Source organism: Colius striatus, chromosome 1 (genome assembly GCF_028858725.1).
Source record: "Colius striatus isolate bColStr4 chromosome 1, bColStr4.1.hap1, whole genome shotgun sequence".
In the NCBI taxonomy this organism is placed as follows: domain Eukaryota; kingdom Metazoa; phylum Chordata; class Aves; order Coliiformes; family Coliidae; genus Colius; species Colius striatus.
The window spans coordinates 128,726,005-128,748,622 of record NC_084759.1 but is presented as its reverse complement, the minus strand read 5'-3'; the positions used below and the strand labels follow the sequence as shown (position 1 = coordinate 128,748,622).

Here is a 22,618-nt window from a genome sequence, read left to right as displayed (position 1 = left end):
CATCAAGCTAAGCTCTCCCAAGATACTCCTCATTGTATGCTTTCGTGTCTTGTTTTCTTAATTATTTTACAGAGTTAAAAGTCTTTGAAGTTGACTCTTGGTGTGTGTTGGGGGGGTTCTTTTTCCAGTGCTTTGTTTAACTGATCAGTTCCGCTGTGCCAGTGGGCAGTGCATCGGGAAAAGCAAGAAATGTGATCACAACCTGGACTGCAGTGACAGCTCAGATGAGCAAGGATGCTGTAAGTGTAAAACCTGAGACTAGAAACTTGATCTCAGCATCGAAAATTTGTTCCATGCCATCTTAATGAGTTAGATTTTGTTCTGCCAACTTGACTGAATTATTTTTTTCCAAAATTAATGCTCCTGTTCGTGACTACTGTCATGCAATTAATATAAATAATGGAATAAGTGGAATATAAATAATGAAAATAACTAGTGTTCTGAACAAGTAATCTCTGAGGCAGAGCAGGCTAGTAGTTTTTCCACTTCATTAAACTTAAAAAAGAAAAAAAAGGTTTGGTTTACTGTAATCTGTTAGTATGTTGAGTTGGTACAGTGTTGAAAAAATCTTGCTAGCAACATGAGGCTTTTATATAAAACTGTTCTGCTTCACGGTTTTCCCATGCAGAGAATTACTAGCATGTGTTTTTAGAATGGGAGAGGCAATCTGTAAACAGAGTAAACCTTCTAAAATTTCTTTTGTATCTTGAGAAGGCATAAGTCTGAGCTTGGTTTATGATTTGTAACATGTGATATTCTCTACCTTGAAATCTCCAGAGCTCTGCAAGAAAACTCTGGCTTTTAAAATTCCAACCTGAAAGTTCATTTTCACTGTTGGTGCTTTAAAAGAAATTATAAATAGGGACGTCTCTTCTTGTGTTAGAGATCCGTATGTTGTGGTTGACACACACATAACTTGAAAATGCAAAACTGGAGTTGGACCCTTGATCTTAAGAAGGAATAATAGGAGATGTTCTGTCATGCTACCAAGTCATTAGTGACATTATCACAGGCATGTAGAGTTATCTTTATTGTAGTTCATACATTTTCTGGTTTTGTAACAGGGAATGGAAAATTAGCCCACCCAGAGTAAGACTGCATTTGTCACTATCCCTCTTCCAGTATGATCAGAAGTCTGTTTACTTATCTCTGTTGACTGTGACAAGCTGGTTAAAGTGTGGATTTGGTGTTCAGGGAGAAGAAAATGTGTTGAGGAAAAGACTTTAAGTAATGGATAAGATGTAAAACACTGACTGGAACAGCAAAATACTTAGAAGTCTGCTTTTCTTGTCAAATTCATGAAGCACAGGCAGGGGGTTGTCAGTTATTCACAGAAATGTCTTTGCTTGGAATTGGTATTGTAGGGAAAGCCGCTCATTTTAACTGTTGAATAATCATTTCAGATACAGATTCCTTGTAAGGATGGCATCTCTAAAGCTGATACTCAGCTGCATCACTGGGGGTCAGATGTGGAGTAGGTTAGGTAGATGGCAGCAAACCCAAAATTTGTCACTGGTGCATCACCTCTCCTGTTCAGCACATGTGAGTGTTGCAGAATGTAGAAAAGGGAGTGCCAGTCTGTTACACTGAGTGGTAACCTAAGTGCTTATATGATGAGGAGCAATATGAAAAGTAGCTATCATCGTCTTTAATGACAAGCAAAAGCATAACTGGAGTCCCAAGCACAGTGCCACTTGGAGTCAGGGCTGCAGGTCTTGTTCATCAAGTTCAAAGGAGATAGCCCTGTCTGTCAGCATGAAGCAGGATCAGGACCTTGTTCATTTACCACCCCCTACATGTCTCTACTGTTCATTTTCTGCCATTGGTGATTCAAAAACCTCTCTGCACCTTTGGAGATTGTCTTGTGTGCAGGTAGCTCTTAAGGCCACTCAGTGTCTTTTAAACAGACCTGTCCCAGTGCCTTTTTGTTCCTTCTGTATGTTAATTTGAAAACTCTTGTCTGCCTGCAGAAAAGATGGCTTTTATTTTTCCTCTGTGAACAGGTGTCAGGGAAGTTGATGTTGTTACGTGAAGCCGTTGGATTAACTTACACGATCTGATTTTCCTTTTTCATTTTAGACACAACGGAGGAGCCTGCGCCACAGCCCAACAACACAATAGGCTCCATCATCGGTGTGATCCTCACAGTTTTTGTGGTTGGAGCCATGTACTTCATCTGCCAGAGAGTGCTGTGCCCACGCATGAAGGGAGATGGGGAAACTATGACTAATGATTATGTGGTGCAGGGACAAGCCTCTGTACCTCTTGGTTATGTGCCTCACCCAAGCTCCTTGTCAGGGTCTCTTCCTGGTGAGTGAATGGTGTGATCTCTATTCCTGTTCTTTGGCACGGCATAGTTGTAGCTGAGAATACTGTGCATGTCTGCACAGCAAGTGTCCATTCCAGATGCATAACTTTGGAAGCGAGGACTGTCAAGGGTTATCTCCATCCTCCTTTACAATAAGCACCTGTTATTTTACCTCTGTTGTTTGCAAGCATTTAGATACTTAGCATTTAGATGTGCGATGGCAATTCTCTTCTTTTGCTACTAAAGAAGCCTCTTTTTGGACTATGATGGCATCAACTGTGCATGACAGTACAGAGTAATGTTCAACAGTGTTATATTCAGGAGAGTTTAAATATTATGTAATAATTTTTGTTAGATCTGTAGACTGGGTTTGTATTCCTGTGAAGCATCTTGTAAACTCTGGAATGACCAGCAATAACTGTGGTCTCAGCTCATTTTGTTGATGGTGACGTTTCCAACACAAATCCAAGCACGTGATGCTACTGTTGTTTAAAAAGTCAGGCTTAATCACAGTATTGCACTTCATTTATACTCATTGTTTCTGTTTATATTGATTAAATATGTACTGTAAATTGTGGCTTTGGATCCAGAAAGTTCCAGTCAGAACATAAGAGGTTCTGTGAAGCTGTTCCAGGGTTAAAATAATGCACCAAATTTCTGTAATAACCTGCTTTTATAAAGAGACTCTCTGAGAAGAATTGTCACCATTATTTCGAGCACAGTGGCGTAGCTCTCAGTTTCCCGCTTGGGTTCTCTGCCACTGTGCTTCAGTCCAGCAGAAAAAGCTCACTTAATGGTGTGGAAATAAAAGCACATAAACCCTCTCTTCTGTCACGCAAATTTCAGGTGCTCAGTTGAGGTCAGAGTCAGTTTCATGTTTTATTCTGAGGCATAGAAATAGTGTCTGAATGCCTGTTCTCTCAAGTCTTTTCCAGCCATTCAAGTGAAGGAAATGTTTCTCTTCACACAACTCTAGTGCCAAGTCCTAAAGTTGAGTAGCTGACACACAGAAAACCAACATGTTTTTTCCTTAACAGTCTTCCTTCCAGTTGTCCATCAAGGAGCATTAAATTTGCTCTTAGTACCAAGAAGATTAATTTTCGTTTTAGGAGTTGTGCTTATAAACTCCAGACTGGTGAGGTTTTTAAGCTTTCTTTTCTCCATTTGCTTCCAAGAATTGAATATTAACATACATCTTTGTTCTGCAGGGATGTCTCGAGGTAAATCTGTGATCAGCTCCCTCAGCATTATGGGAGGTAGCAGCGGGCCACCCTATGACAGGGCCCATGTCACTGGAGCCTCTTCTAGTAGTTCTTCAAGTACCAAAGGCACTTACTTTCCTCCAGTAAGTCTCATTATTACTCACAGACCTTTAATAATTTTCAGGGAGTGCCAGGGACCTTCTGAGGATAATTGATTGTCAGATGCATGTCTTGTTTAAAATTTCTAACCTTAATAAACATGTTTAAATATAGAGTAAGTGATTTTGAAAGGAGGAGGAGAAGAGATTTTGTTTTTCCAAATCAGTAGGAATTTCCTGTTAATTTTAAAAAGTTGTGAGAGAGTTCAGTGCCAGAAAGAGATGTTAGACTGAATGTCAGGAGAAGTGAAAAAAAACCCTATAAATGTTGAGCAGCTCTGGCAGAGCAATCTCCTTTCATTATACTCTATTGTGTGCCTCTCGAGGGAAAACTGTGGTTGATTCAACAACGACAAGTGCAGAGTCTTGCATCTGGGAAGGAACAATCCCATGCACCAGTACAGCCTGGGGGTTGAACTGCTGGAGAGCAGCTCTGCAGAGAGAGACCTGGGAGTCCTGATTGATAATAAGCTAAACATGAGGCAGCAATGTGCCGTCACGGCCAAGAAGGCCAATGGCATCCTGGGATGCATCAAGAAGAGTGTGGCCAGCAGGTTGAAGGAGGTGCTGGTCCCCCTCTGCCCTGGTGAGGCGTCATCTGGAGTCCTGTGTCCAGTTCTGGGCTCCTCAGCTCAAGAGGGACAGAGAACTTCTGGAGAGAGTCCAGCCAGGGCCACCGAGATTATCAGGGGTATAGAACATCTTTCATACGAGGAAAGGCTGCTGTTTAGTCTAGAAAAGAGGAGACTGGGGGGTGATCTTAACATTTACGATTTAAATGGTGGTTGTCAGGAGGTTGGGACATCCCTTTTTTCTATAGTATCTAGCAACAGGACAAGGGGTAATGGGATGAAGCTGGAACACAAAAAGTTCCACTTAAATGTAAGAAAAAACTATTTCACTGATCAGGTGAGGGAGCAGTGGCACAGGCTGCCCAGAGGGGTTGTGGAGTCTCCTTCCTTGGAAATCTTCAAGACCCACCTGAACATGTTCCCATGCAACCTGATCTAGGTGACCTGCTTCTGCAGGGGGATTGGACTAGATGATCTCTAAAGGTCCCTTCCAACCCCTGCCATTCTATGATTCTGCATAGACCTTTCAGGGGATTAAAATGAGTTGTGTGTCACATGTCTGGCAAGTGATAGATAAATAAATGTGTCTTGCAACTCCATAGCATTCCTCTAGTCACAAATGGCTAGTGTACTGTGCTAGATAATACATGAAGGTTGGTACCAGCCCTGGAGTGCTCCCTGTCTCTTCACTTCTAGCACCAGTCGTTGTTGGTTTAGATATTTTTGTAGGAGGTTCACTAAGCCACTGTTGAGTGTGAGAGAGTTACATGCTCAGCCAGCACAGGCTGAAATCTTCAACCTGTCCTATTATGTCTTTAAATTAATCAAAATACCCTTGGCACAGTAAGAGCATGCCTGTGTAGGGAAGGCACGCTCGCCTTGGACAGCACGTTGTGAGCGTTAGAAATAGCATAATACCTGGGGGACTGCAGCTTGCAGGAGCAGACATCTGCCAGTTTGCCTAGAGCAGTGATATCCCTAGTGACAATCTAGGATTAAACAGCTAGCTTCAACTTTACTTTTCAGCACTGGCTGGGTATGTCAAAATAGCAACAGCAGCCAACTTTTTTTTTGCAAAGAGCTTAATAATAGCTTCTATGGGAATGGTTAGCAAGTAGCATTTGCAGTGTCTGTTAAAGAACAGGGGAATAAACAGAAGAAAAATCCCGTTTGTTGGGACGGGCTATGCACGCAGTTCTTGATTTAAGGTTCTTATTAAACAGTCCTAAAAAGAAAAAATTATAAACTGATGCTTTCTCGAGTCTCCTTCAAATGTTGGGGGGAGGGTTAACTGTGGCTTTTTTCCTTTTTTCCCCTTTTAGATTTTGAACCCACCACCATCACCAGCTACCGAACGTTCACATTACACCATGGAATTCGGTTATTCTTCAAACAGCCCATCCACTCATAGATCCTACAGGTAATTACTGTTACAATCGCTTCCATCAGGATCAAAGCAGTTAAGTGGAGAAAAAGCAGAATAAAGACAGTCTCTGCTCCTTAAGAATTGCAATCAAGGGCTGTAATTCTGCAAGTGCTAGAACAGGCATCTGAACGGGTTGTTATGTGTCACACCTCTGAAGCATGCACTCGAGTGCAGCACTGTTGGAGATCAGTCCTACAGCAATTGGTTTAGTGGTACATCCCTCTGGTATGTTGCTTTAGAGAGAATGACAACATCATCACCAAAAAATAGCTAAATGCCGAAAGAAACCTAGTGCTGTGATAACTTTGAGCCAAAGGTGCTTACCCTGGAGTGGACTCTGCCTGTTTTTTAGGCTTCTGTCATAAATGATCTGTTATGTAGTTGTCAGAGATGAAAGGCAAATGGCCTGAGAAGGAGGGCTGGCAATAGGAAGGCTGGCAGGTCGGGAGTAACGTTAATGCACTAGGTAAACCACAGAAATTCTAGTTTGACATATTAAGGGTTAATACCTTAAAAAGGGTTGCAAACCTTTTGCTAATTTTCTCTGGCTGATATTTATCAGCCTGCAAGCTTTATCTCTGTTTACTGGGATGTGTCTTGCTTACCTTCTCTGTAAGATGCTACAGAGTTCATTATTATTTTATAACTGGTTACCAAAAATAGAGAGAGACACCTAGCACCCAAGGGTGTAAAGGTTCCCCTCCCAAATCACTAGTAGATGTGGTCAATGAGAAGAGCTGTATTTATCTATTAAAAGAAATGCCTCCTTAACACAAAGCCTTTGGGGGCTTTCGGATAATGAGATCTCTGGGGCTGAAGAGACATCTCTTCTCCATTAGCAGAAAATATGGCCTCTGTTGTACAGAAGGTCAGACCAGATGTTTATAATGATCCCTTGCAGCCATATGAAAAATCATTTTAAATGAAGAGTAATTTTCTAATGAAAGAAACCCAAGTTTTGACATTGGCATGAATCTTGCTGATGACTGTTCAGCTGATGTGACTTTTAGTACTGTAAATGGTATTACCTATGTAGCATAAGGTCAAATGTTTACCGAATGCTCCCCCCTGCTCAAAACCAAACCATGGCCCCAGTGCTTCTGGGCTTCACATTTTTCCTAATATTCTTACTTGAGTATAGAGGAGCTGCATCCCCACTCACCCCCAGCAGCTGACTGTGGTGCGCTGGTAGTTGTAGCTACCAAGAACTTCCCTTTCTAATTTGTTTTCTTTAAACTACCATGGGCTCGTGTTTTGTGGTAGCAGCCTTTAGGAGTTCTGCCCCAGTTACTGCCCTAGTGGGCGATACTCCTGACTGCTATGAATATGACAGGTCATTTTCAGTCTCCCTGTCTGGACTTGGAAGTTAGATTCTGTAAGTTGCACACTGGAAACAGAATACTTTCTCCATATAATTGCAATGCAGCTATCTCCCCTTCACCCCATGCCCTTCTTGTCCCACCATCTTAGTAGCAACTTTTTCTACCTCAGGTAAGTCCTCAGGGAGTCTGTTGTCTGTAGGTAATTACCATCCTTTTCGCCAGTTGTTGTGATGTGCCTGGTGCTGCAGTGGTGGGCCTTTTGCAGGGGAGTTTGCAAGTTGGGGGTGTGAGAGAGAGAAGAGCTTGGTGCTGTGTGTATGTGCTGCTCCTTCATTTCGGCCTCGACCTTTGCCAGCGGCCATATCACTGACCACTCACCATCTTTCAATATGTATGCCGACGCTCTTCCATGTCTGTCTCCTCCCTGCAGCTACAGGCCTTACAGCTACAGGCATTTCGCACCTCCCACGACGCCCTGCAGCACAGATGTCTGTGACAGTGACTATGCCCCCAGCCGAAGGGTGACGGCAGCGGCGGCCAAGGGCTACACCAGTGACTTGAACTACGACTCGGAGCCCGTTCCCCCGCCGCCCACACCACGCAGCCAGTACCTGTCGGCGGAGGAGAACTACGAGAGCTGCCCGCCTTCCCCCTACACGGAGCGCAGCTATTCCCACCACCTCTACCCCCCGCCGCCGTCCCCCTGCACGGACTCCTCGTGAGGGGCGGCCTCCCCGCCCCCGAGATCTTCCTCCGCCACCCCGAAAGTGTAAATACAAAATGTTCTACTGGGGATGGGGGAGGGAGCTCTCGGCGAAGGATGAGGTAGGACAGTGTACAGTTAAATGTTATTAAATGGGGTGGAGGAGTACTGAAGATATTTGTACAGAAGAAAAGGAAAAAAAAAGGATATTTATATATTTTCTTAAACAGCAACTGCTGCTTGTGCCATAAGAAGAAAAATTTTTGTATAAAAGAACCCAGACGTTTGTACAAAAAGTTTTTATTTTTGCATATGGAACACAAAAACATGCCTTAATCCAGTGAAGTGACCGAGCACATAAGGAAATGGAAGGACTGGGATGTGTTACTTGTCCAGCGAGGTGAGATGTGGGGTTTGTCAATACCAAAAATGTTTAAAGTAATTAATAATGAAAGAAGTCCGTCTCAGAGCAGCATACCATAGATACTTGGAAGTAGCCAAATAACCTCTATGTTAACCATGGCGGGCCAGCAACTAAAGTTAAACTTGAAAACGCAGTCAGGACAAATATTTAACCTTACACAAAGGGCTTTGTCTTCTACAGGAATACAGCAATCGTAGCAGTGAATCCAGAAAAATAATCACATCCTTTTTTAGATTAATACACCTCTGTTTTTTTCCTTAATGCATTTGCCAAACTAGAGTGTTTAGAGCTCCCTCCTTGCTTCTGGAATTTCAATGGTTTCTTTTCTTGGGTATATTTTGAAGTTTGCTTTTTCTTGCTGTTTAGGTTTTCCCATCTCTTCTGCATCATTTCTTCCTGCCTTTGTCATTTTAAATCATGGTATTCTTATTTAAAGTACTGCTAGAACTTGGCTGCTGTTAGTTCCTTTTGGGGTTTTTTTGGTCCTCATTAGCCTTGTCATGCAGTTAGTATCATGCTATACACGACCTTCCAACACGGTAGGATTCTGTTTTGTACCAGGTCAGTACGATTTTCACGTAATTGACAAGGGTAATATGCATATACCTGAATGATTTTTAGTCCCTTAAAAAAAGAAAACCTTATTTTGACCTAGTGCCCACAAATTGTCAAATATTTTTATACCACATATAATATAGACAGCATATTTATAAACTATAAATTTAACCATGGATTGTTAGTTTTACTGTAAATGAATAATATATCCTTGCAGTACTTTCAGTGTATATTGATATCACAGTATACAAATCATATATATATATATATATAAAATATATATATTATTTTTTTCCTAGTAAGGAAGCATTTAACTTTTCAGCGGAGCAACTGTCCATTAGAAGAAAAAACCACAACAGATGATCATTGGAAGGGATTCTCATGCTGTATTAACTGCTCATGATTTCTTTGTGTTAGGTAAAGCCAGTCTTTTTCCCAGTATGATTTCAACATACCTCCTCTTTTGCATGGTGTGAGTTTAATACTTTAGTATTAACCGCTGTGAATGTCAAACTTTTAAGATGTTCTTAACCAAACCATTTTATATTTGCATCTCTATTTTTGTATAGTATCATATTTAGCCCCTTCTCCCGTCAGCCTCACCGTGATGATTTTGACAGGGAGAGTATATAATCAAGTGAAAACATTATTTGTGTAGGTTGAGGGGCAATCTAGGATATTATTAACTCCTCTTTGACTCCAGTGCAGCGTGTTGAATTTGCTTTGACTGTAGCGGGGCTCACAGAAAACCCCATCTTAGGTGGCATTACACCTTTGCACCTTCTGTTGACATCCAATCCGTTGAAGATGCTCAATGCCTTCGAAGACTGGCCCTCTGAGTCTTCTCTCCAAAAACAAAGATACAGAGCAGCTTCTGCTTCCTGGCCTTTGGGCACAGTGTGGATGTAACAACTCTTCAGAGGTGCTGTTTGGGTTTTATCATTTTCTGTTGCTTGTTTCCCAGCCAGCTTCAAATGTGGCATGGACTTAATTCGTGCTGTTGACAGAAATTAGTGACAAGTAATTCTTGCTAGTGCTGCCACTCATCTGGAGTACTGGTTTCAGCTCCAAGGAGAACTGTGGCACTGGGGTTCCAGCTGTAACAAAGGGTCTTTCTAGTTGTCCAAGATACCCGAGGAAACTTTAAAAAGCCTAGGTGGTCTCCAGGCTGTTGCAGTTGATCTCTGGATCTGGCAATACTAAGGGGTTTTTTGCCCAGCTTTATTCTAGGTATCCAGGAATTGTGGTAGCTGTTCTTCTGGCTCTTCCTTGCTGGTCAAGAAGCTTGTTGGTGTTCTCCAGCAGGTGGATGTTGAGGAGGGTATTGTGAACTATAAGGGAACTCGAAACCATTTATATGAAGAGGGGAGAGCGGGTGTGTCGGGGCAAAGGGTCTTGAGGCTGGCACGCCAATGAGAGTTAGAAACTTCTCTGTTGTTTACATTTTTTCACGTGCAGCATTCCGTGTGGGGTTCACATGTGGAAACTTGCACTAATGAACTCAGAAGAATATTGATTGCATTGTTGTATCTCAGTCCAAGTGCTTGTACTGCGATGGCAATGGTCTCTTCTTGCAAAATGCTTTTTTCAGTGTGTGCCAATTTCTGTTTGAAAAACTCTTAAGGTGGTTGAGCTTAAGGAGTGGTATCCTCTTTCTGGTGTGGTTGGACTGCCTCACCGAGGTTTCCTTCGGAGGGGACTCCCTGCAGGTGAATTCGTAGGTGTGTTAGTTACAGCCAGGGTACTTTAGAAGAAAAGTTCTCTGCATATGGATTATGCTGCCTGCCTTCTGTACTTGCTTGCGTCCACACGAGACTAAAGTCAATGGGGTGGATGTGTGATTCGGTGTAGGGTGTGATCAAGTCTTTGATACGTACGTTTCAGTTTATGCATCACATATATCGAGTGATCTGCCTCTGGGAGGTTCACATGAAGCGGGAGAAAGTGGGTAGTCTTAGGTTTTTCCACTGAAGATGACCAATATAGAGCAGGCTGTCTTTCATCTGGATTAACCAAAGAATTTATTTAGTGGAAAGCTGTGATCTGCCTTTGCAAGTGCATGTATTTTCCAAGTAAAATTCTAAAGTAAAATTTTAAGAGTTGATGATCTGTGAAGTTCCTCTTGGGCAGATCTCCAAATTACAAAAGCATTGGTGCAATGCTAGTGTGCACACCTGACACATTCTCAGTGGATGAACTATAGACTGCTTGGACATTGAGACAGAACGATTTCTCTGTTCATATATGATTCACATTGTCTCCTTCCCTTGGTGAGGATCATGCTTTCACCCGCTTCTCAAAGTCACTGAGGTGTCAGGACTGTAGATAACACACACATGTCAATTCAGGAAGTCCTTCAGGTGGGTTTGCAGCATTAGCATGGAAGTGGTGCTCCTTGTCTTTTCCACTAAGCACAGATGTCCTTATCTGACAGCATCAGGTACATACACAGGGAGGCATCCATGTGCACCTTGTCATCTGTCTTGGACACCCAGGGAGCATTCATAGCTGGCTGGCTGGTGGTGGAAATAGCTGGCTCAGTCCTTTGTAGTTGAAAACAAAAAAGGACATTACAGCCTCATGTGCTGAAAACTAACCTTTGCAGGAGCTTAGCATGCTTAAATGGCAACATTAATGAGACCCACTCTTGCCTTATACCTGCCGTGTCAGTTCACACCTCATTTCTCCACTGCTTTTGGATACCAAGATGCTCATTTGAACTTAGATATAATAACTGGAACGTGAGCATAGCATTTGCATTTAAAATAAAGAACAGTTTCCATGAATGGAAATTCATGCAACCTCTGGATATACATTAAACAGAATGTTTACAGTAATGCAAAATATGCAAATGAGACAGTTGATATCAAAGGATTCGGTTTGCTGTGAGTTTTACCTTTCAGTGTTGTAAATTCCAGATTACTACCATAATATTTCCCACCCCCCCATCTTCATCTACATATGCAGGCACACATATCTTTCATAATAGGAATCTACCCAAAGCTAGTATTAATTGTCCCCCTTGTGCATGTACGTTCACAGGCTGACATTGGCAGGTTGGGCCTCCATGCCTTTCAGAGGGCTAATGCTGGATCCCGTCCTGCTGTCTTGCCTAAGCTGGACTACTTCTGGCCAGGTTGTAGGACAGACAGCAGGATACTTGCTACTTTAAACCTGAACAGTTAACGCTCCATCATACCAGACAGGAGAGGAAGCACATCTCCTATACTATGCCCTTTCTTTTGGAGTCTTGTTTTGCAACTGAGTAAAACTCAGGTACATGAAAATCAATCTGTTGTAGTCCTAGTGTAATTACAAAGAAAATGGCACCCAAACTGCTTGACACAGCAGGTGCTCCAGTCCTCTGCCAGCGGAGGTCCATACAGAAAATCCCTGTTTATTGCACTAATGGGCTTTGGTGGTATTCCAGTCCCCAGCTGTGCATGGCTTCTCTGTTTATTCCAGCCCTCTCTCTAGAAGTGGCTCGATTGGCAAATCAAACATAGGTTCATTTGTTTACTTTAAAGCAGTTGAACATGTGCTGATATGAAGAAAAGGGCACTGTCTTGAATATCGAGTATTTCCATTCCTTACTGCCGTATTCCGTATTTTCTTATCCCTATTAATCTCCTTGAATTAATTGATTGCCACCATTCTAGGGGGAGCTGCTTGAACTACAGAACTCCCTGGTCACACGTGCTATCTGATCGAATGACTTCTTCAAAAGATCTCCTAGGAAGTAATCAATCACTTTTTTTCCCCTGATGCTTCTGTCTTGAGCGTGTTTCTCACACAATATCGTTACGGACAGAAGCTACTTTTGAAGGTGTACTGTGCATGTCCTGAGCAGATTACTTACTATTTCTCCAACAACCAAAAAAATAGCTGGTTCATTGGGTGCAAAAATAATTTGAACATCGTTATTCAGAAATTGCTTTCTTAGCCATGAGACTTTTTTTTTTAATTGCATTTTGGTGGGGTTTTAGCTTGGAAAAATAACCTTTGCATTAATTGGTAGGTGACAGACACACCATAAAAATAAGTTAAGAGTGACCTAATAGCTTGAAAATGGCTGCAGAACCTTCCAATTTTTTTTTTTTCCTAAAAGAAGTCAAATACAACACAGTAGCGTCCCAAAATAGGTGATTTTCTTTCCATGTTTAAAATAAAGGCGGCTCAGTGGATGATGCCAGGGGAGCATTTATAGGCACTGGGTTGATCCCCTCCAAAACTGTGCAGGGTAAGTAAACTGTCCATATTCAGGTTGGGCCAGGGATTGTCTTAGTAACAGCAAGGGGTTATAGCTGTGATGAAACTATTGGCAGCAGGCTTGTTCCCCTCTTTTAAATGAATAAGGAGCCGCTTTGAAGTCCTGATTAAAATGGCTGTAGCCTTAAGCCAGGCAGTTAAGAGTCAGGAGGGGAAAATGAAAGTGTCTTTTTGTCAAGAGGATACCACCAGGCTTAAGCTGAACTAGCCTTGTTTGCAAGTGAAGGATCTGGTGCTGCTTTCAGATTTTTTAATCTCGTTTTTGTTTTGTTTTGTTTTGTTTGTTCTTTTTTGTAAGCTTTAATCACTGTTTGTCATTGTCTTAAAGCCAGCTGGTGTCTCTTGTTCATCAACTTTGGTACTATGGTGCTTTGCAAGGATGTATTTATATTATAATGACCAACATTTGGTCAGCCCTATTCACTCATTCACTAACTTTTGGTTTTTGTTTTTTTTGTAAAATAAAGTGCTTTACTTGTAAGGTGTATATAAACCTTGTACAAAAATCCTTTCCAATTATTACTATAAACTGAGTTGTAACAAATGAGATGTTGATTTTTATAATAAAACTAAGAGAGAAAAAGGAGAGGCGCTCTTGCATTTGTTTCAGCATCTAGAGGACAGGTAATTAAAGCTGAAGTCCATGTTTGTCTTTGCTCTCCATAAAAGCCAGAAGGTACTCGTTTTTCTGATGCTGTAGGCAGAACTCTGCAGGTGCGTTTGCCTGAAACGTGGCATCGGCATCGTTGACTTGAAGCAGTTCTGTTGATTTTCATCGCTCTGCAATGCAACTGGATTTTGACACTAAAAGTCTACATTATTCATCACTTAGGTTGATTTACAGGGTAATACAAACCAGACAGTTTTACCAACTAAATCCTTATCAGACCAATGATGCCCAGTGATTATTTTGGGGATTGATGGTCTTTAAATCTATGTTGAAAAGTTCACAAAGAGAGAAGCGTTTAACTTAAAAATTTAGTAAAATAAATTCCCCTCCCTCTCCCCATCCTGTTACTGTAACAAGTAATTAAGTAAGAAGCAATTCTGAATTTACAGGCTCAGCACAGGCATTGCCACTCCACTTGCATCCACTGGTTGTAGTGTGGATTTGGCAGTGCTAAGATTCTTTCACATCTGTTTTTTCTACGTGGAGGTACAGGTGAACCACATATTGCTGCCCACAGCAGTAAAACAGGACCTGCATTTATCAGCCTCACAAAATGTTGTAAAAATAAATACTGCTCATCCTCAGCTAGTGTGTCATGCTGATTTTATTTCAAGGTGCCAGATTTATTCTCCCTTGGAGAGTGAGCCATTAGGCTGGAGCTGATGGGTGCTGGGCTTTTCTCTAAAAATATCAGTTGTTAAAGTTGCTACTGGGTTACACAAGGTCCATGGGCTCCTTTTGTAGTTGGTCAACTTCTCTGGAGAGTCTGTGTAGTTGGTGTATAGCTAGCCTTGTTGTTTTGGATTCTCTGAATCTTGCTGGTCTTTTCCAGAAAGAGCTGTTAAGCATCAGGGTGCGTCCCAAATGCGGTACCAGGGAGGTGATATATCTGGATAACACAAGCAGAATCAACCCTACCAATGTGCACTTGAGTTAAATCTTGAAAAAAAAAACCCACCACAACCCAGTACGCTTTAGAGGGAGAGTGCAACTCAGGAAACACTTTGTTTTTCAACTGCAGCTCCACTATGTGTCTTAACTGTGCCTGTTGTCAAGGCCTCCGGAGACAGCAGAGCTGCTGAAATCTTGTTCAGCAGGCACCAAGAGGCAGCAGGAACAGGAGGAAGGGACACTGGAGTGTTTTCCATCATTTAAAAAATATATTCCCTGCCTGTCTGAGAAAAGCCCACTTTGAAATCTGACAAAACTTGATTTCCTTTGTATGTTGCTGTGTCTTCCCTTGCACGTGTGTGCACGAGCAGAGGTGGCTGTGGGCACTGGAATCCTGCCATGCGTTTTATCCTAGGGGAGGGATGACACGCTGCATCTTTGTTTTGATAGTGGGAAGAACCTTCATTAAGAGTATAAAAATGAGACAGTTGGTTGGTTTTTGTTTTTTTTTTTTAATCCACCAATATTATTGGCAGCAGTTCCCTAAGAAGGCAAGAATGCGAAATCACATGCTCGTTGTTCCTGGAGGGAACCTCTGAACGGGTTTAACCTGTTTTCACAGAGGAAGGAGACTGTAGCTGTCTGAGCAGCCTCTGCATGGGAATCAAGGCGTGTTTGGTAGAACTGCCTAAGGAAAAGCAGGCACCTGACAAGGGGAAGTTTCACCTTAATGTCAAACCTGCTGTGTGCAGCAGCTATTCCTGCACCCGTTTTCCTGATACGTCATGTTGGGAACATAAGGTCTGTTTTGCTGGGTTTAGTGACTTTTTGAAAAGTTAAACAGTAGGAACAAAAAACTCATTTCTCCTATACAAACTGTGTGTCTAGGTGAAGAAGCTTTACCTTCCCTTAGTCAGCAGAAGGTCTATGATGGCAGCTAAATACAAACGCCCTGCTTATAGGGAAGTTTTGGAGCTGCCAGCCCTTTTCTGCTTGCACTCTCTGCCGTAGAAAGGAAGTGCTTAGTAGGAAAGGTGTGGTGCTTGGGCTATCAGCTTGGCATGATGCAGCAGTGATCTTACCACAGCCTTTTTCATCAGCTTAAGGGGAATGTGCTGCAGGAACCAAAATGTTCACTTCTCTGAGGACGTGTAAATAATATCGCTTGGGTCTGAGGAGATGGAAGGATTTCATGTTATGTTTTCTCCTTGCCAGTGTTGCCCCATCTCCTTGCAAAGAAACTCAGTAACCTGGAGAGGAATGACCAAGTGACCCACCAGCAAGCTGTCCCTGCAATGCCCCGAACAGCATGTCCAGACTGATGATCCCTGCTTCTGGTTTGCAGAGTAAAGGGCTACAGGCGGCTCTGATGGCTACTGTGGTGTGGGGAGCCTGTGCTGAAGCATCCAGTTGTGGCAGGAGGAAAGCTCAGAAGCCTTCACCTGCAGTTCAGGTGCTTTAAGAGCAGCTCCCAGTTTCCTGGGCTAGTTGCCCCTGCAGGGAAAGAGTAATAGGAAAATGTTGCATGTGAGAGATGGGCAGAGAGGAGCGATACAGCTGCAAAGCCTGTGGGGAGAGAGGAGAGGTGCGATGAGGGTGTGCTGTTTGTGCTCCGGGCTCCTCATTCCTCTCTGAGGATGAGTGTGGAGGGGGGTTAGGAAAGTAGAGCATCAAAAAAAAAAAACCTGAAGGATGCAGGGTGTGTGAAGGAAGAGTCCTGGAGGCATGTGGCTATAAGAAAGGATAATGTTACAGGTGGCTCTCTGAAGTCACTTGGGAACACAGCATTTGCTCCTCAGCATTGCTGTAAGAACAAGGTGCCTGGTTGGCATGGCAGAGGCTCCAGGGGGAATAAACTGGCAAGGGTGGAGAAAAGGAACAGGTCGGGTAGTTCAGGGCAAAGAGCCAGAGGAGTCTGGCAGAAAAGCAGGGAGTGCTGTGTTTCCTGCACTCAATCTGTACTAGGAGTAATAATCATCAAAGGGCTTGGCTCCTGTTGGGCCAGACAAGATCAGTTAAGGAGGGAGCAGAGGAGACAATTTAATGAGAGGCCTCTCCTACCATCCCACTGACACTCCCAGTACTTCAGCAGGAGGAAAGAACAAATGTGGGATAACAGAACACCCATCTTGTCCTTCCATCATGCTACAGGATGAGAGTGAGGAAGAAGGGGCATGATGAAGTAGTCAGGAGCGTTTGTTTGCATCGATACCCATAAATAAAAAAGGGTGGGAGTAAAGGGAGTGAAGAGTCACTGACTGCATGGCAGAAGGTGGGAGAGGAAGATGCCAAGACTGGCCAGTACTGAATAAGCCTTGCGGAGACTGGCCCGTGTGAGCCATTGGGTGATTTTGTGACCTTGGAGATGTGCTCAGCTTCTCCTTGCCTCCCTTTGGTCTTTCAAGTGGGAAAACACAACACCCCTGAAACAAAGAGGCTCTTATGAAGTGAACCTGGAGAAACCCCAGTGCTGCTGGTTCCCCTATGTCATGTGGTAAAAGTACTGGCAGATGAGGAAAGAGGGAAAGGCTCTACAGCTGAGACAGACAGGGACAATAACATGATGAGAAGAGCTGTTGCTGCTCAGGCCTTCCATGTTTTGGCTCACAAGAAGGCAGTTGCACCATCTTTGTCCTGGAGAGAGAAGCAGCAGTGTGGACATCAGCATGGCAGCTTGATGGGCTAGAAAATGTGGCTATGCAGGGGCACTTTGTGAGACCATAAGGACCTCCTGCTATGGATAATCCCTCTTCTGTGCTGCCCTAATGGCTCTTTCTGACAGTGATAGCAAGAGGCATGATAACCAGTCACAAGGGTATGGGGCCTGGCAGAGGGCAGGAGGCGAGATGGAAGAGATGGTGATGGGGGCATGTCGTGGTTTGGCCCAGCTAGCACAGAAGCACCATGACAGTCTCTTGCTCACTGTCACCCATCACCCCTACCCTCATTAGGACGGTGGAGGCCTCAGTGAAATGGGAGGAAAAAGGAGATAACCAAGGATGTTGTGGATAGAAACAAGGGCAAGGAGGGATCACTCACCAGTTACAGCTCAACTTGAAGAGGAGAGTAAGAAAAGTTTATTCTACTACTAGCTAGAAACAGAACAGAGAGAAAGCAAAAACAGGGCAGGATGACAGAAAATTACAACCATCGATTTAAGATCTCCCTCCCCCATCCCTCCTTTCTTTCCAGGTTCAGCTCACTGCTCCTGGTATGTCTACCTCCTCTCCCCTCAATGGCTCACGAGGTCAGGGACTGGCTTCTCCCTTCTCAGATGAGGACGACTCCTGGCATTCTTCCCCTGCACCGATACGGGGTCCCTCCCACGGGATGCAGTCCTTAATGAATATCTCTGGTGTGGGTTCTTCCCAGCAGCTACAGCTTCTGCTCAAAAATTCCTCTAGCATGGGACTCTATGGCAGCACCTTCTGCTGCAATGACACCCTCACACAAAATCACAGCCTCCTCTGGACACAGTCACTGCCACTGGCATTGGGTCCTCTATGAACTGCCAACAAATCTCTGCTTCAGCAGTCCTCTCCACAGGATGCAGAGGAGTCTCTGCTCCAGCACACCTCCTCCTCTCTTCCCTCGCTGACCTTGGAGACCGAATGGTCACTTCTTTCTCCTCCAACTCTTTGCAGCACCATCAACCAGAAAAGAAGGAAGAACAGCAAGAAGAAACAGGAAGAAGACGCCTCTTCCAGCTTCTTCTCCTTAAAAAGTGCTTGTGGAGGCAGCCAACTGGCTCAGCCACAGAAGTGGGTCCGACTCAGAGCTGGGGAGAGTTTTGAGCAACTTCTTACAGAAGCCATCTTTACAGCCCCTTCCCCATTACCAGAAACAGCTCCACACAAAATCACGACAGGGCAATGCAGCAGGAACAGGCTGAGGCTCCCTAGCAGGCTGCGAGCCCTTCATCCTCCTGTTTGCTCACTGATGCTTGTGGAAAGCACTACCAAAATCTGCCTTGAGCTGTGCCTGTTGATGGCCTCTTTCTTGTCTTGCACCTCCTCTGGCCCTTGTTATGTGGAGCACCTAATGAAAACCAGATGCTGCTCTGCAAGGGCACTTGGTGTGCTTTTGTGGCTCATTCCATAATGGAGGCCCCTGTTGTGCTCACTGTGCGATCTCAGCGTTGGGCTGCCGTGTGAATGAGCATGGTGCTGCTGATGCACTGATCTGACTTCAGGTGGGAGGCAAACAGCAGGTGAATCCTGCAGATAAAGATCCAGATTCTTAGGCAAACATATCCTGCTCTGAAAAATCAAGGAAGAAGAGATCAGAAAGTGACTCCTGCTGTGGACAGGAGGAGAGTTTGTAAATGAATTTTTTATTAAAATGGCTCATGAGGCAATAGAAGCTGAGGAGAAAAAAAAATATCCATGGGTACATTTTTCCTAACTTTCTGGGTTTTGGGCATGCTCCATTATCTGGAGACAGAGTGATTCCTCCCTCAATGCCACTTTCTGCTTTCCATCATATAAATGTTTTGAGAAACCCTGTGGCTGCAGCATTGCTGTGTGGATGGCTTAATGTGGGCTGTTGTTCTGAGGCACAGCTGTTAGGGATTAATTACTTGATGCAAGAAAACCACTTTCAGATGCTTCTAATGAAGAGTTGTTCCACCAGCAGCACTAGTAAGGAAGGCTGATTTTCTTTTTTTTTTTGTAAAAAAAGAATGCATTTCTCTCTCCCTGTTGTTCCAGAGCGGTGTCTGTAGTCCCCTCCATGCAGAATCCTGCATCTGGGGAGGAACAGCCCCGTGCACCAGTATAGGCTGGGGGTTGACCTGCTGGAGAACAGCTGTGCAGAGAGACACCTCGCAGTCCTGGTTGATTGCTATCAACTAGATATGAGCCAGCAATGTGCCCTCATGGCCAAGAAGGCCAATGGTATCCTGGGATGCATCAAGAAGAGTGCGGCCAGCAGGTTGAGGGAGGTTCTTCTCCCCCTCTACTCTGCCCTGGTGAGGTCTCATCTGGAGTCCTGTGTCCAGTTCTGGCCTCCTCAGCTCAAGAGGGACAGGGAACTTCTGGAGACAGTCCAGTGGAGGGCTACAAAGATGACCAGGGGACTGAAGCATTGCTGTGATGAGGAAAGGCTGCAGGATCTGGGACTGTTTAGCTGGGAGAAGAAAATACTGAGAAGGGATCTTATCAACAGTTATAAATACCTAAAGGGCAGGTGTTGATTAGATGAAGAGACTCTTTTTTCAGTAGCATCCAGTGACAGAGACAAGGGCTAATGGACACAACAGCACACTTGAACATGAGGAGAAACTTCTTTCCTGGGAAGGTGAGGGAGCCCTGGCACAGGCTGCCCAGGGAGGCTGTGGAGCCTCTTTCTCTGGAGAGTTCTAAACCTGCCTGGATGCATTCCTCTGTGACCTGAGGGAGGCAAAACTGCTTTAGCAGGGGGATTGGACTAAGTGATCTCTAGAGTTCCTTCCCAACCTCTACCATTCTGTGATTCTGTTTCTGCATCACATCCACCTCTCCAAAACCTGCCTCATCCCCCTTGGTTTTGGCACAACATCCAGCACTGAGCTGTGTATGTGGGCTGATGGTGACTGGTGCCGAGGAGCTTCTTGTCAGCCAGCTCAGCCTCATGCAGTGGGTAAGGATAGAGATCCCTCCGTCACCCTCAGGGCTGGTGGGCTCTAGTGCTTGCACTTGTGAGGAGCAGGGCAGGAAGGAGGTGACTCAGAGTGGGGAGCCAGGCACAGTGGTTGTTGCAGTGGTGACAGGGAAGGGGCAGTAAACATTCCCTCCCAGGAAAAGGAGCCGAGGTGGCAGCGAGACATGTGGGAAGTGGAGTGCACATGTGAGGGGCTGCTCGGCAGTTTTCCGACAGAGCGGGAAGCCCAGCACTGCTCTGCGGGCAATCCCACATCCCTGCATCATGGGGTTTCCTGAACAGCTGGGGAAAAGAGCTGATGTCAGTTAAACGGATTGTTGAGTAGGAAGGATGTGTTCCTTCAGATTTTGAACAAGGAGAACCTCCATTAGCATTCCTCTTTCTCCTTAAAAGAGACAAGAAAAGGCTGAGAAGTCAAAAGTAAGACAGAATTATAGGCTTGTCATAAAGCTAGAATCTGGGGGAAAGTTATTTGGTGACCAACACTAAGTAAGGAAGAGTTGCTCCTCTTTTTTCCAGGTCTTTGTAGAAAGCTGTCGTGGGTTTGTGTGGAGGCATTTCTGCTAATGGGGAAGGTGCTGTAATAGTGGCTTCTGTGGGAAGTTGCTTAAAACTTTCCCTGGCTCTAAATCAGACTCACTGGGGCTGAGATAAATTGGGCAACTCTGCAATCACTTTTTTAAGAAGAAGCCAGAGAGGAGGGCTGTTCTTTCTGGGAGGTGGTGGAAGGGGTTGGATGAGAGAGGAACAACCATGTGGACCTCAGAAGAGAAGCAGAAGTGTGCCAGAGCAGAGACTCCCCTGCATCCTGTGGTGAGACATCAGCATGTAACAGTGAAGCTGAGATCTGCTGGCAGCTTGTGGAGAACCCGAAGCCAGGAAGTGACTGTGACTGGAGAAGGCCGTGACTCTGTGGGAGGGTGGTGTTGGAGTAGAATGTTCCTGGAGTTCTGCTGCCATGGAGGAAGCTTGTGCTGGAGGAGTTTGTGAGCAGGAACTGCAGCCCTTGGGAAGGACTCACGATGGAGAGGTTTGTTAAGGACTGTACCCCATGGGAGGGGAGAATGTGAGGAGTCGTTCTCCTCCGAGAAGAAACAAGCAGCAGAGCCCATCTGTGAGAGACTGACCACATCCCCCATTCCCTGTCCCCTGCACCACTGAGTGGGGAGGAGGTAGAGATATTGGGAGCAGTGAGCTGAGCCCGTGAAGAGGAGAGGGGTGGGGAAGGAGATCTTAAAGTGCTGGTCGTATGTTTCTGACTTTGTACTGGGTTTTTTTTTTTTTTATTTTTGTCTGTTCTGTTTCTAGTCGGTATCAGATTAACCTCTTGTTTTTTTTCCCTAAGCTGAGCAACCGGAACTGTTTTGTCCAGAACCTTAACTGGTATTGAGCCCTTCCGGCCCTTGTCTTGATCCACAAGGCCCTTGGTTATCTTCTCGCCTCGCATGTCACTGGAGCCTCTGCCATTCTACAGGAGCAGGATGGGCAGGGCGAGGAGGTAAGTGAGCTGCTACATGGTGCTCTGTTGATGGCTGCACTTGAACCACAACAAAAACATAGGTCTGCCTATCAGCCCAGTGGGGGCATGGGTGGGAAAGGGAGAGCTGGGTTTTCTGCTGCTGTAAGATACTTGGCTCCTACCACCCAGGTGGTTTTCTCTCTTCTCATCTGACATTTGAACCATCCTTCAGCTTTAGATTACTCCAAAACAAAAGGACCGAGAGGACCAAGATGACAAGTGAGATATAATCCTCATGTCCCCATTGTTCATTTCCTTCAGTTAATTTTATGTTGTCAATAAAACCTGAACCTGTCTCTTTCCATGACTGAAAAAGCCATGGGACAAAGCACCTGTAGAGCTAAGAGGGCTTGGTGATTCAGATTCATCATTTACTGCAGGGTTTCTCCAACATTTGTTTCCAATTATCTGGAATTTGTCTTGCTGTCACAGAAGATTAGCTGTTGTTGCTGTAAGCAGGTACTTGGTGGATTTGTTCTCCTGACTCCAGCATGCTGCTGGGGGCCGATTGTAAGCCACAGAAAAGATTGTTTCAGAGAGAAGAGTTTGGGGGTTTGTTTTGGTTTTGTCAAGGTGGCCTTCTTTATTTCATAGTTGTGTGAGACCACTTTATGTTTGAAGTCATCCCTATCCAGTTCTATTTCTGTGTTATTTTGTGACATGGGAAAATAAGAAGATCCCTCCCTTCTGCCCAAGGGTGCTTTTCTACCTGTGTGTCTAAACACCCTTAGAAAGAACTGGATTCCACACGCAGCATCAAGAGCAAGAATCTGCTCCTCTCCTTCTATCAGTTACTGCTGCATTGCAACTGCAATGTCAGTTTTCTGTTTAATGATTTCTGCATCAGTTCCCTCCACACAGAATAAGTTCAGTGATCTGATGTATCTTTCCCGTCTTTGTGGGGTCTTTAATGTGCTTTATATTATATATGTATATTTATACACCTAGAAGAGCTCAAT

At 44.3% G+C, this 22,618-nt stretch overlaps 1 protein-coding gene across 1 annotated transcript in view; it reads left to right on the top strand.

The window, feature by feature from the left end:
* The window catches only part of LRP6 (LDL receptor related protein 6), a 138,262-nt gene extending 124,770 nt beyond the window's left edge, over positions 1–13,492 (top strand). Inside the window, exons 19-23 of the mRNA XM_062007167.1 lie at positions 129–239; positions 2,080–2,310; positions 3,517–3,653; positions 5,563–5,660; positions 7,419–13,492. Of these exons, the coding sequence (XP_061863151.1) occupies positions 129–239; positions 2,080–2,310; positions 3,517–3,653; positions 5,563–5,660; positions 7,419–7,710 (869 nt within the window). The 3' untranslated portion in view covers positions 7,711–13,492. The remainder of the gene's footprint in view (positions 1–128; positions 240–2,079; positions 2,311–3,516; positions 3,654–5,562; positions 5,661–7,418) is intronic.
* Positions 13,493–22,618: the final 9,126 nt, after the last annotated feature.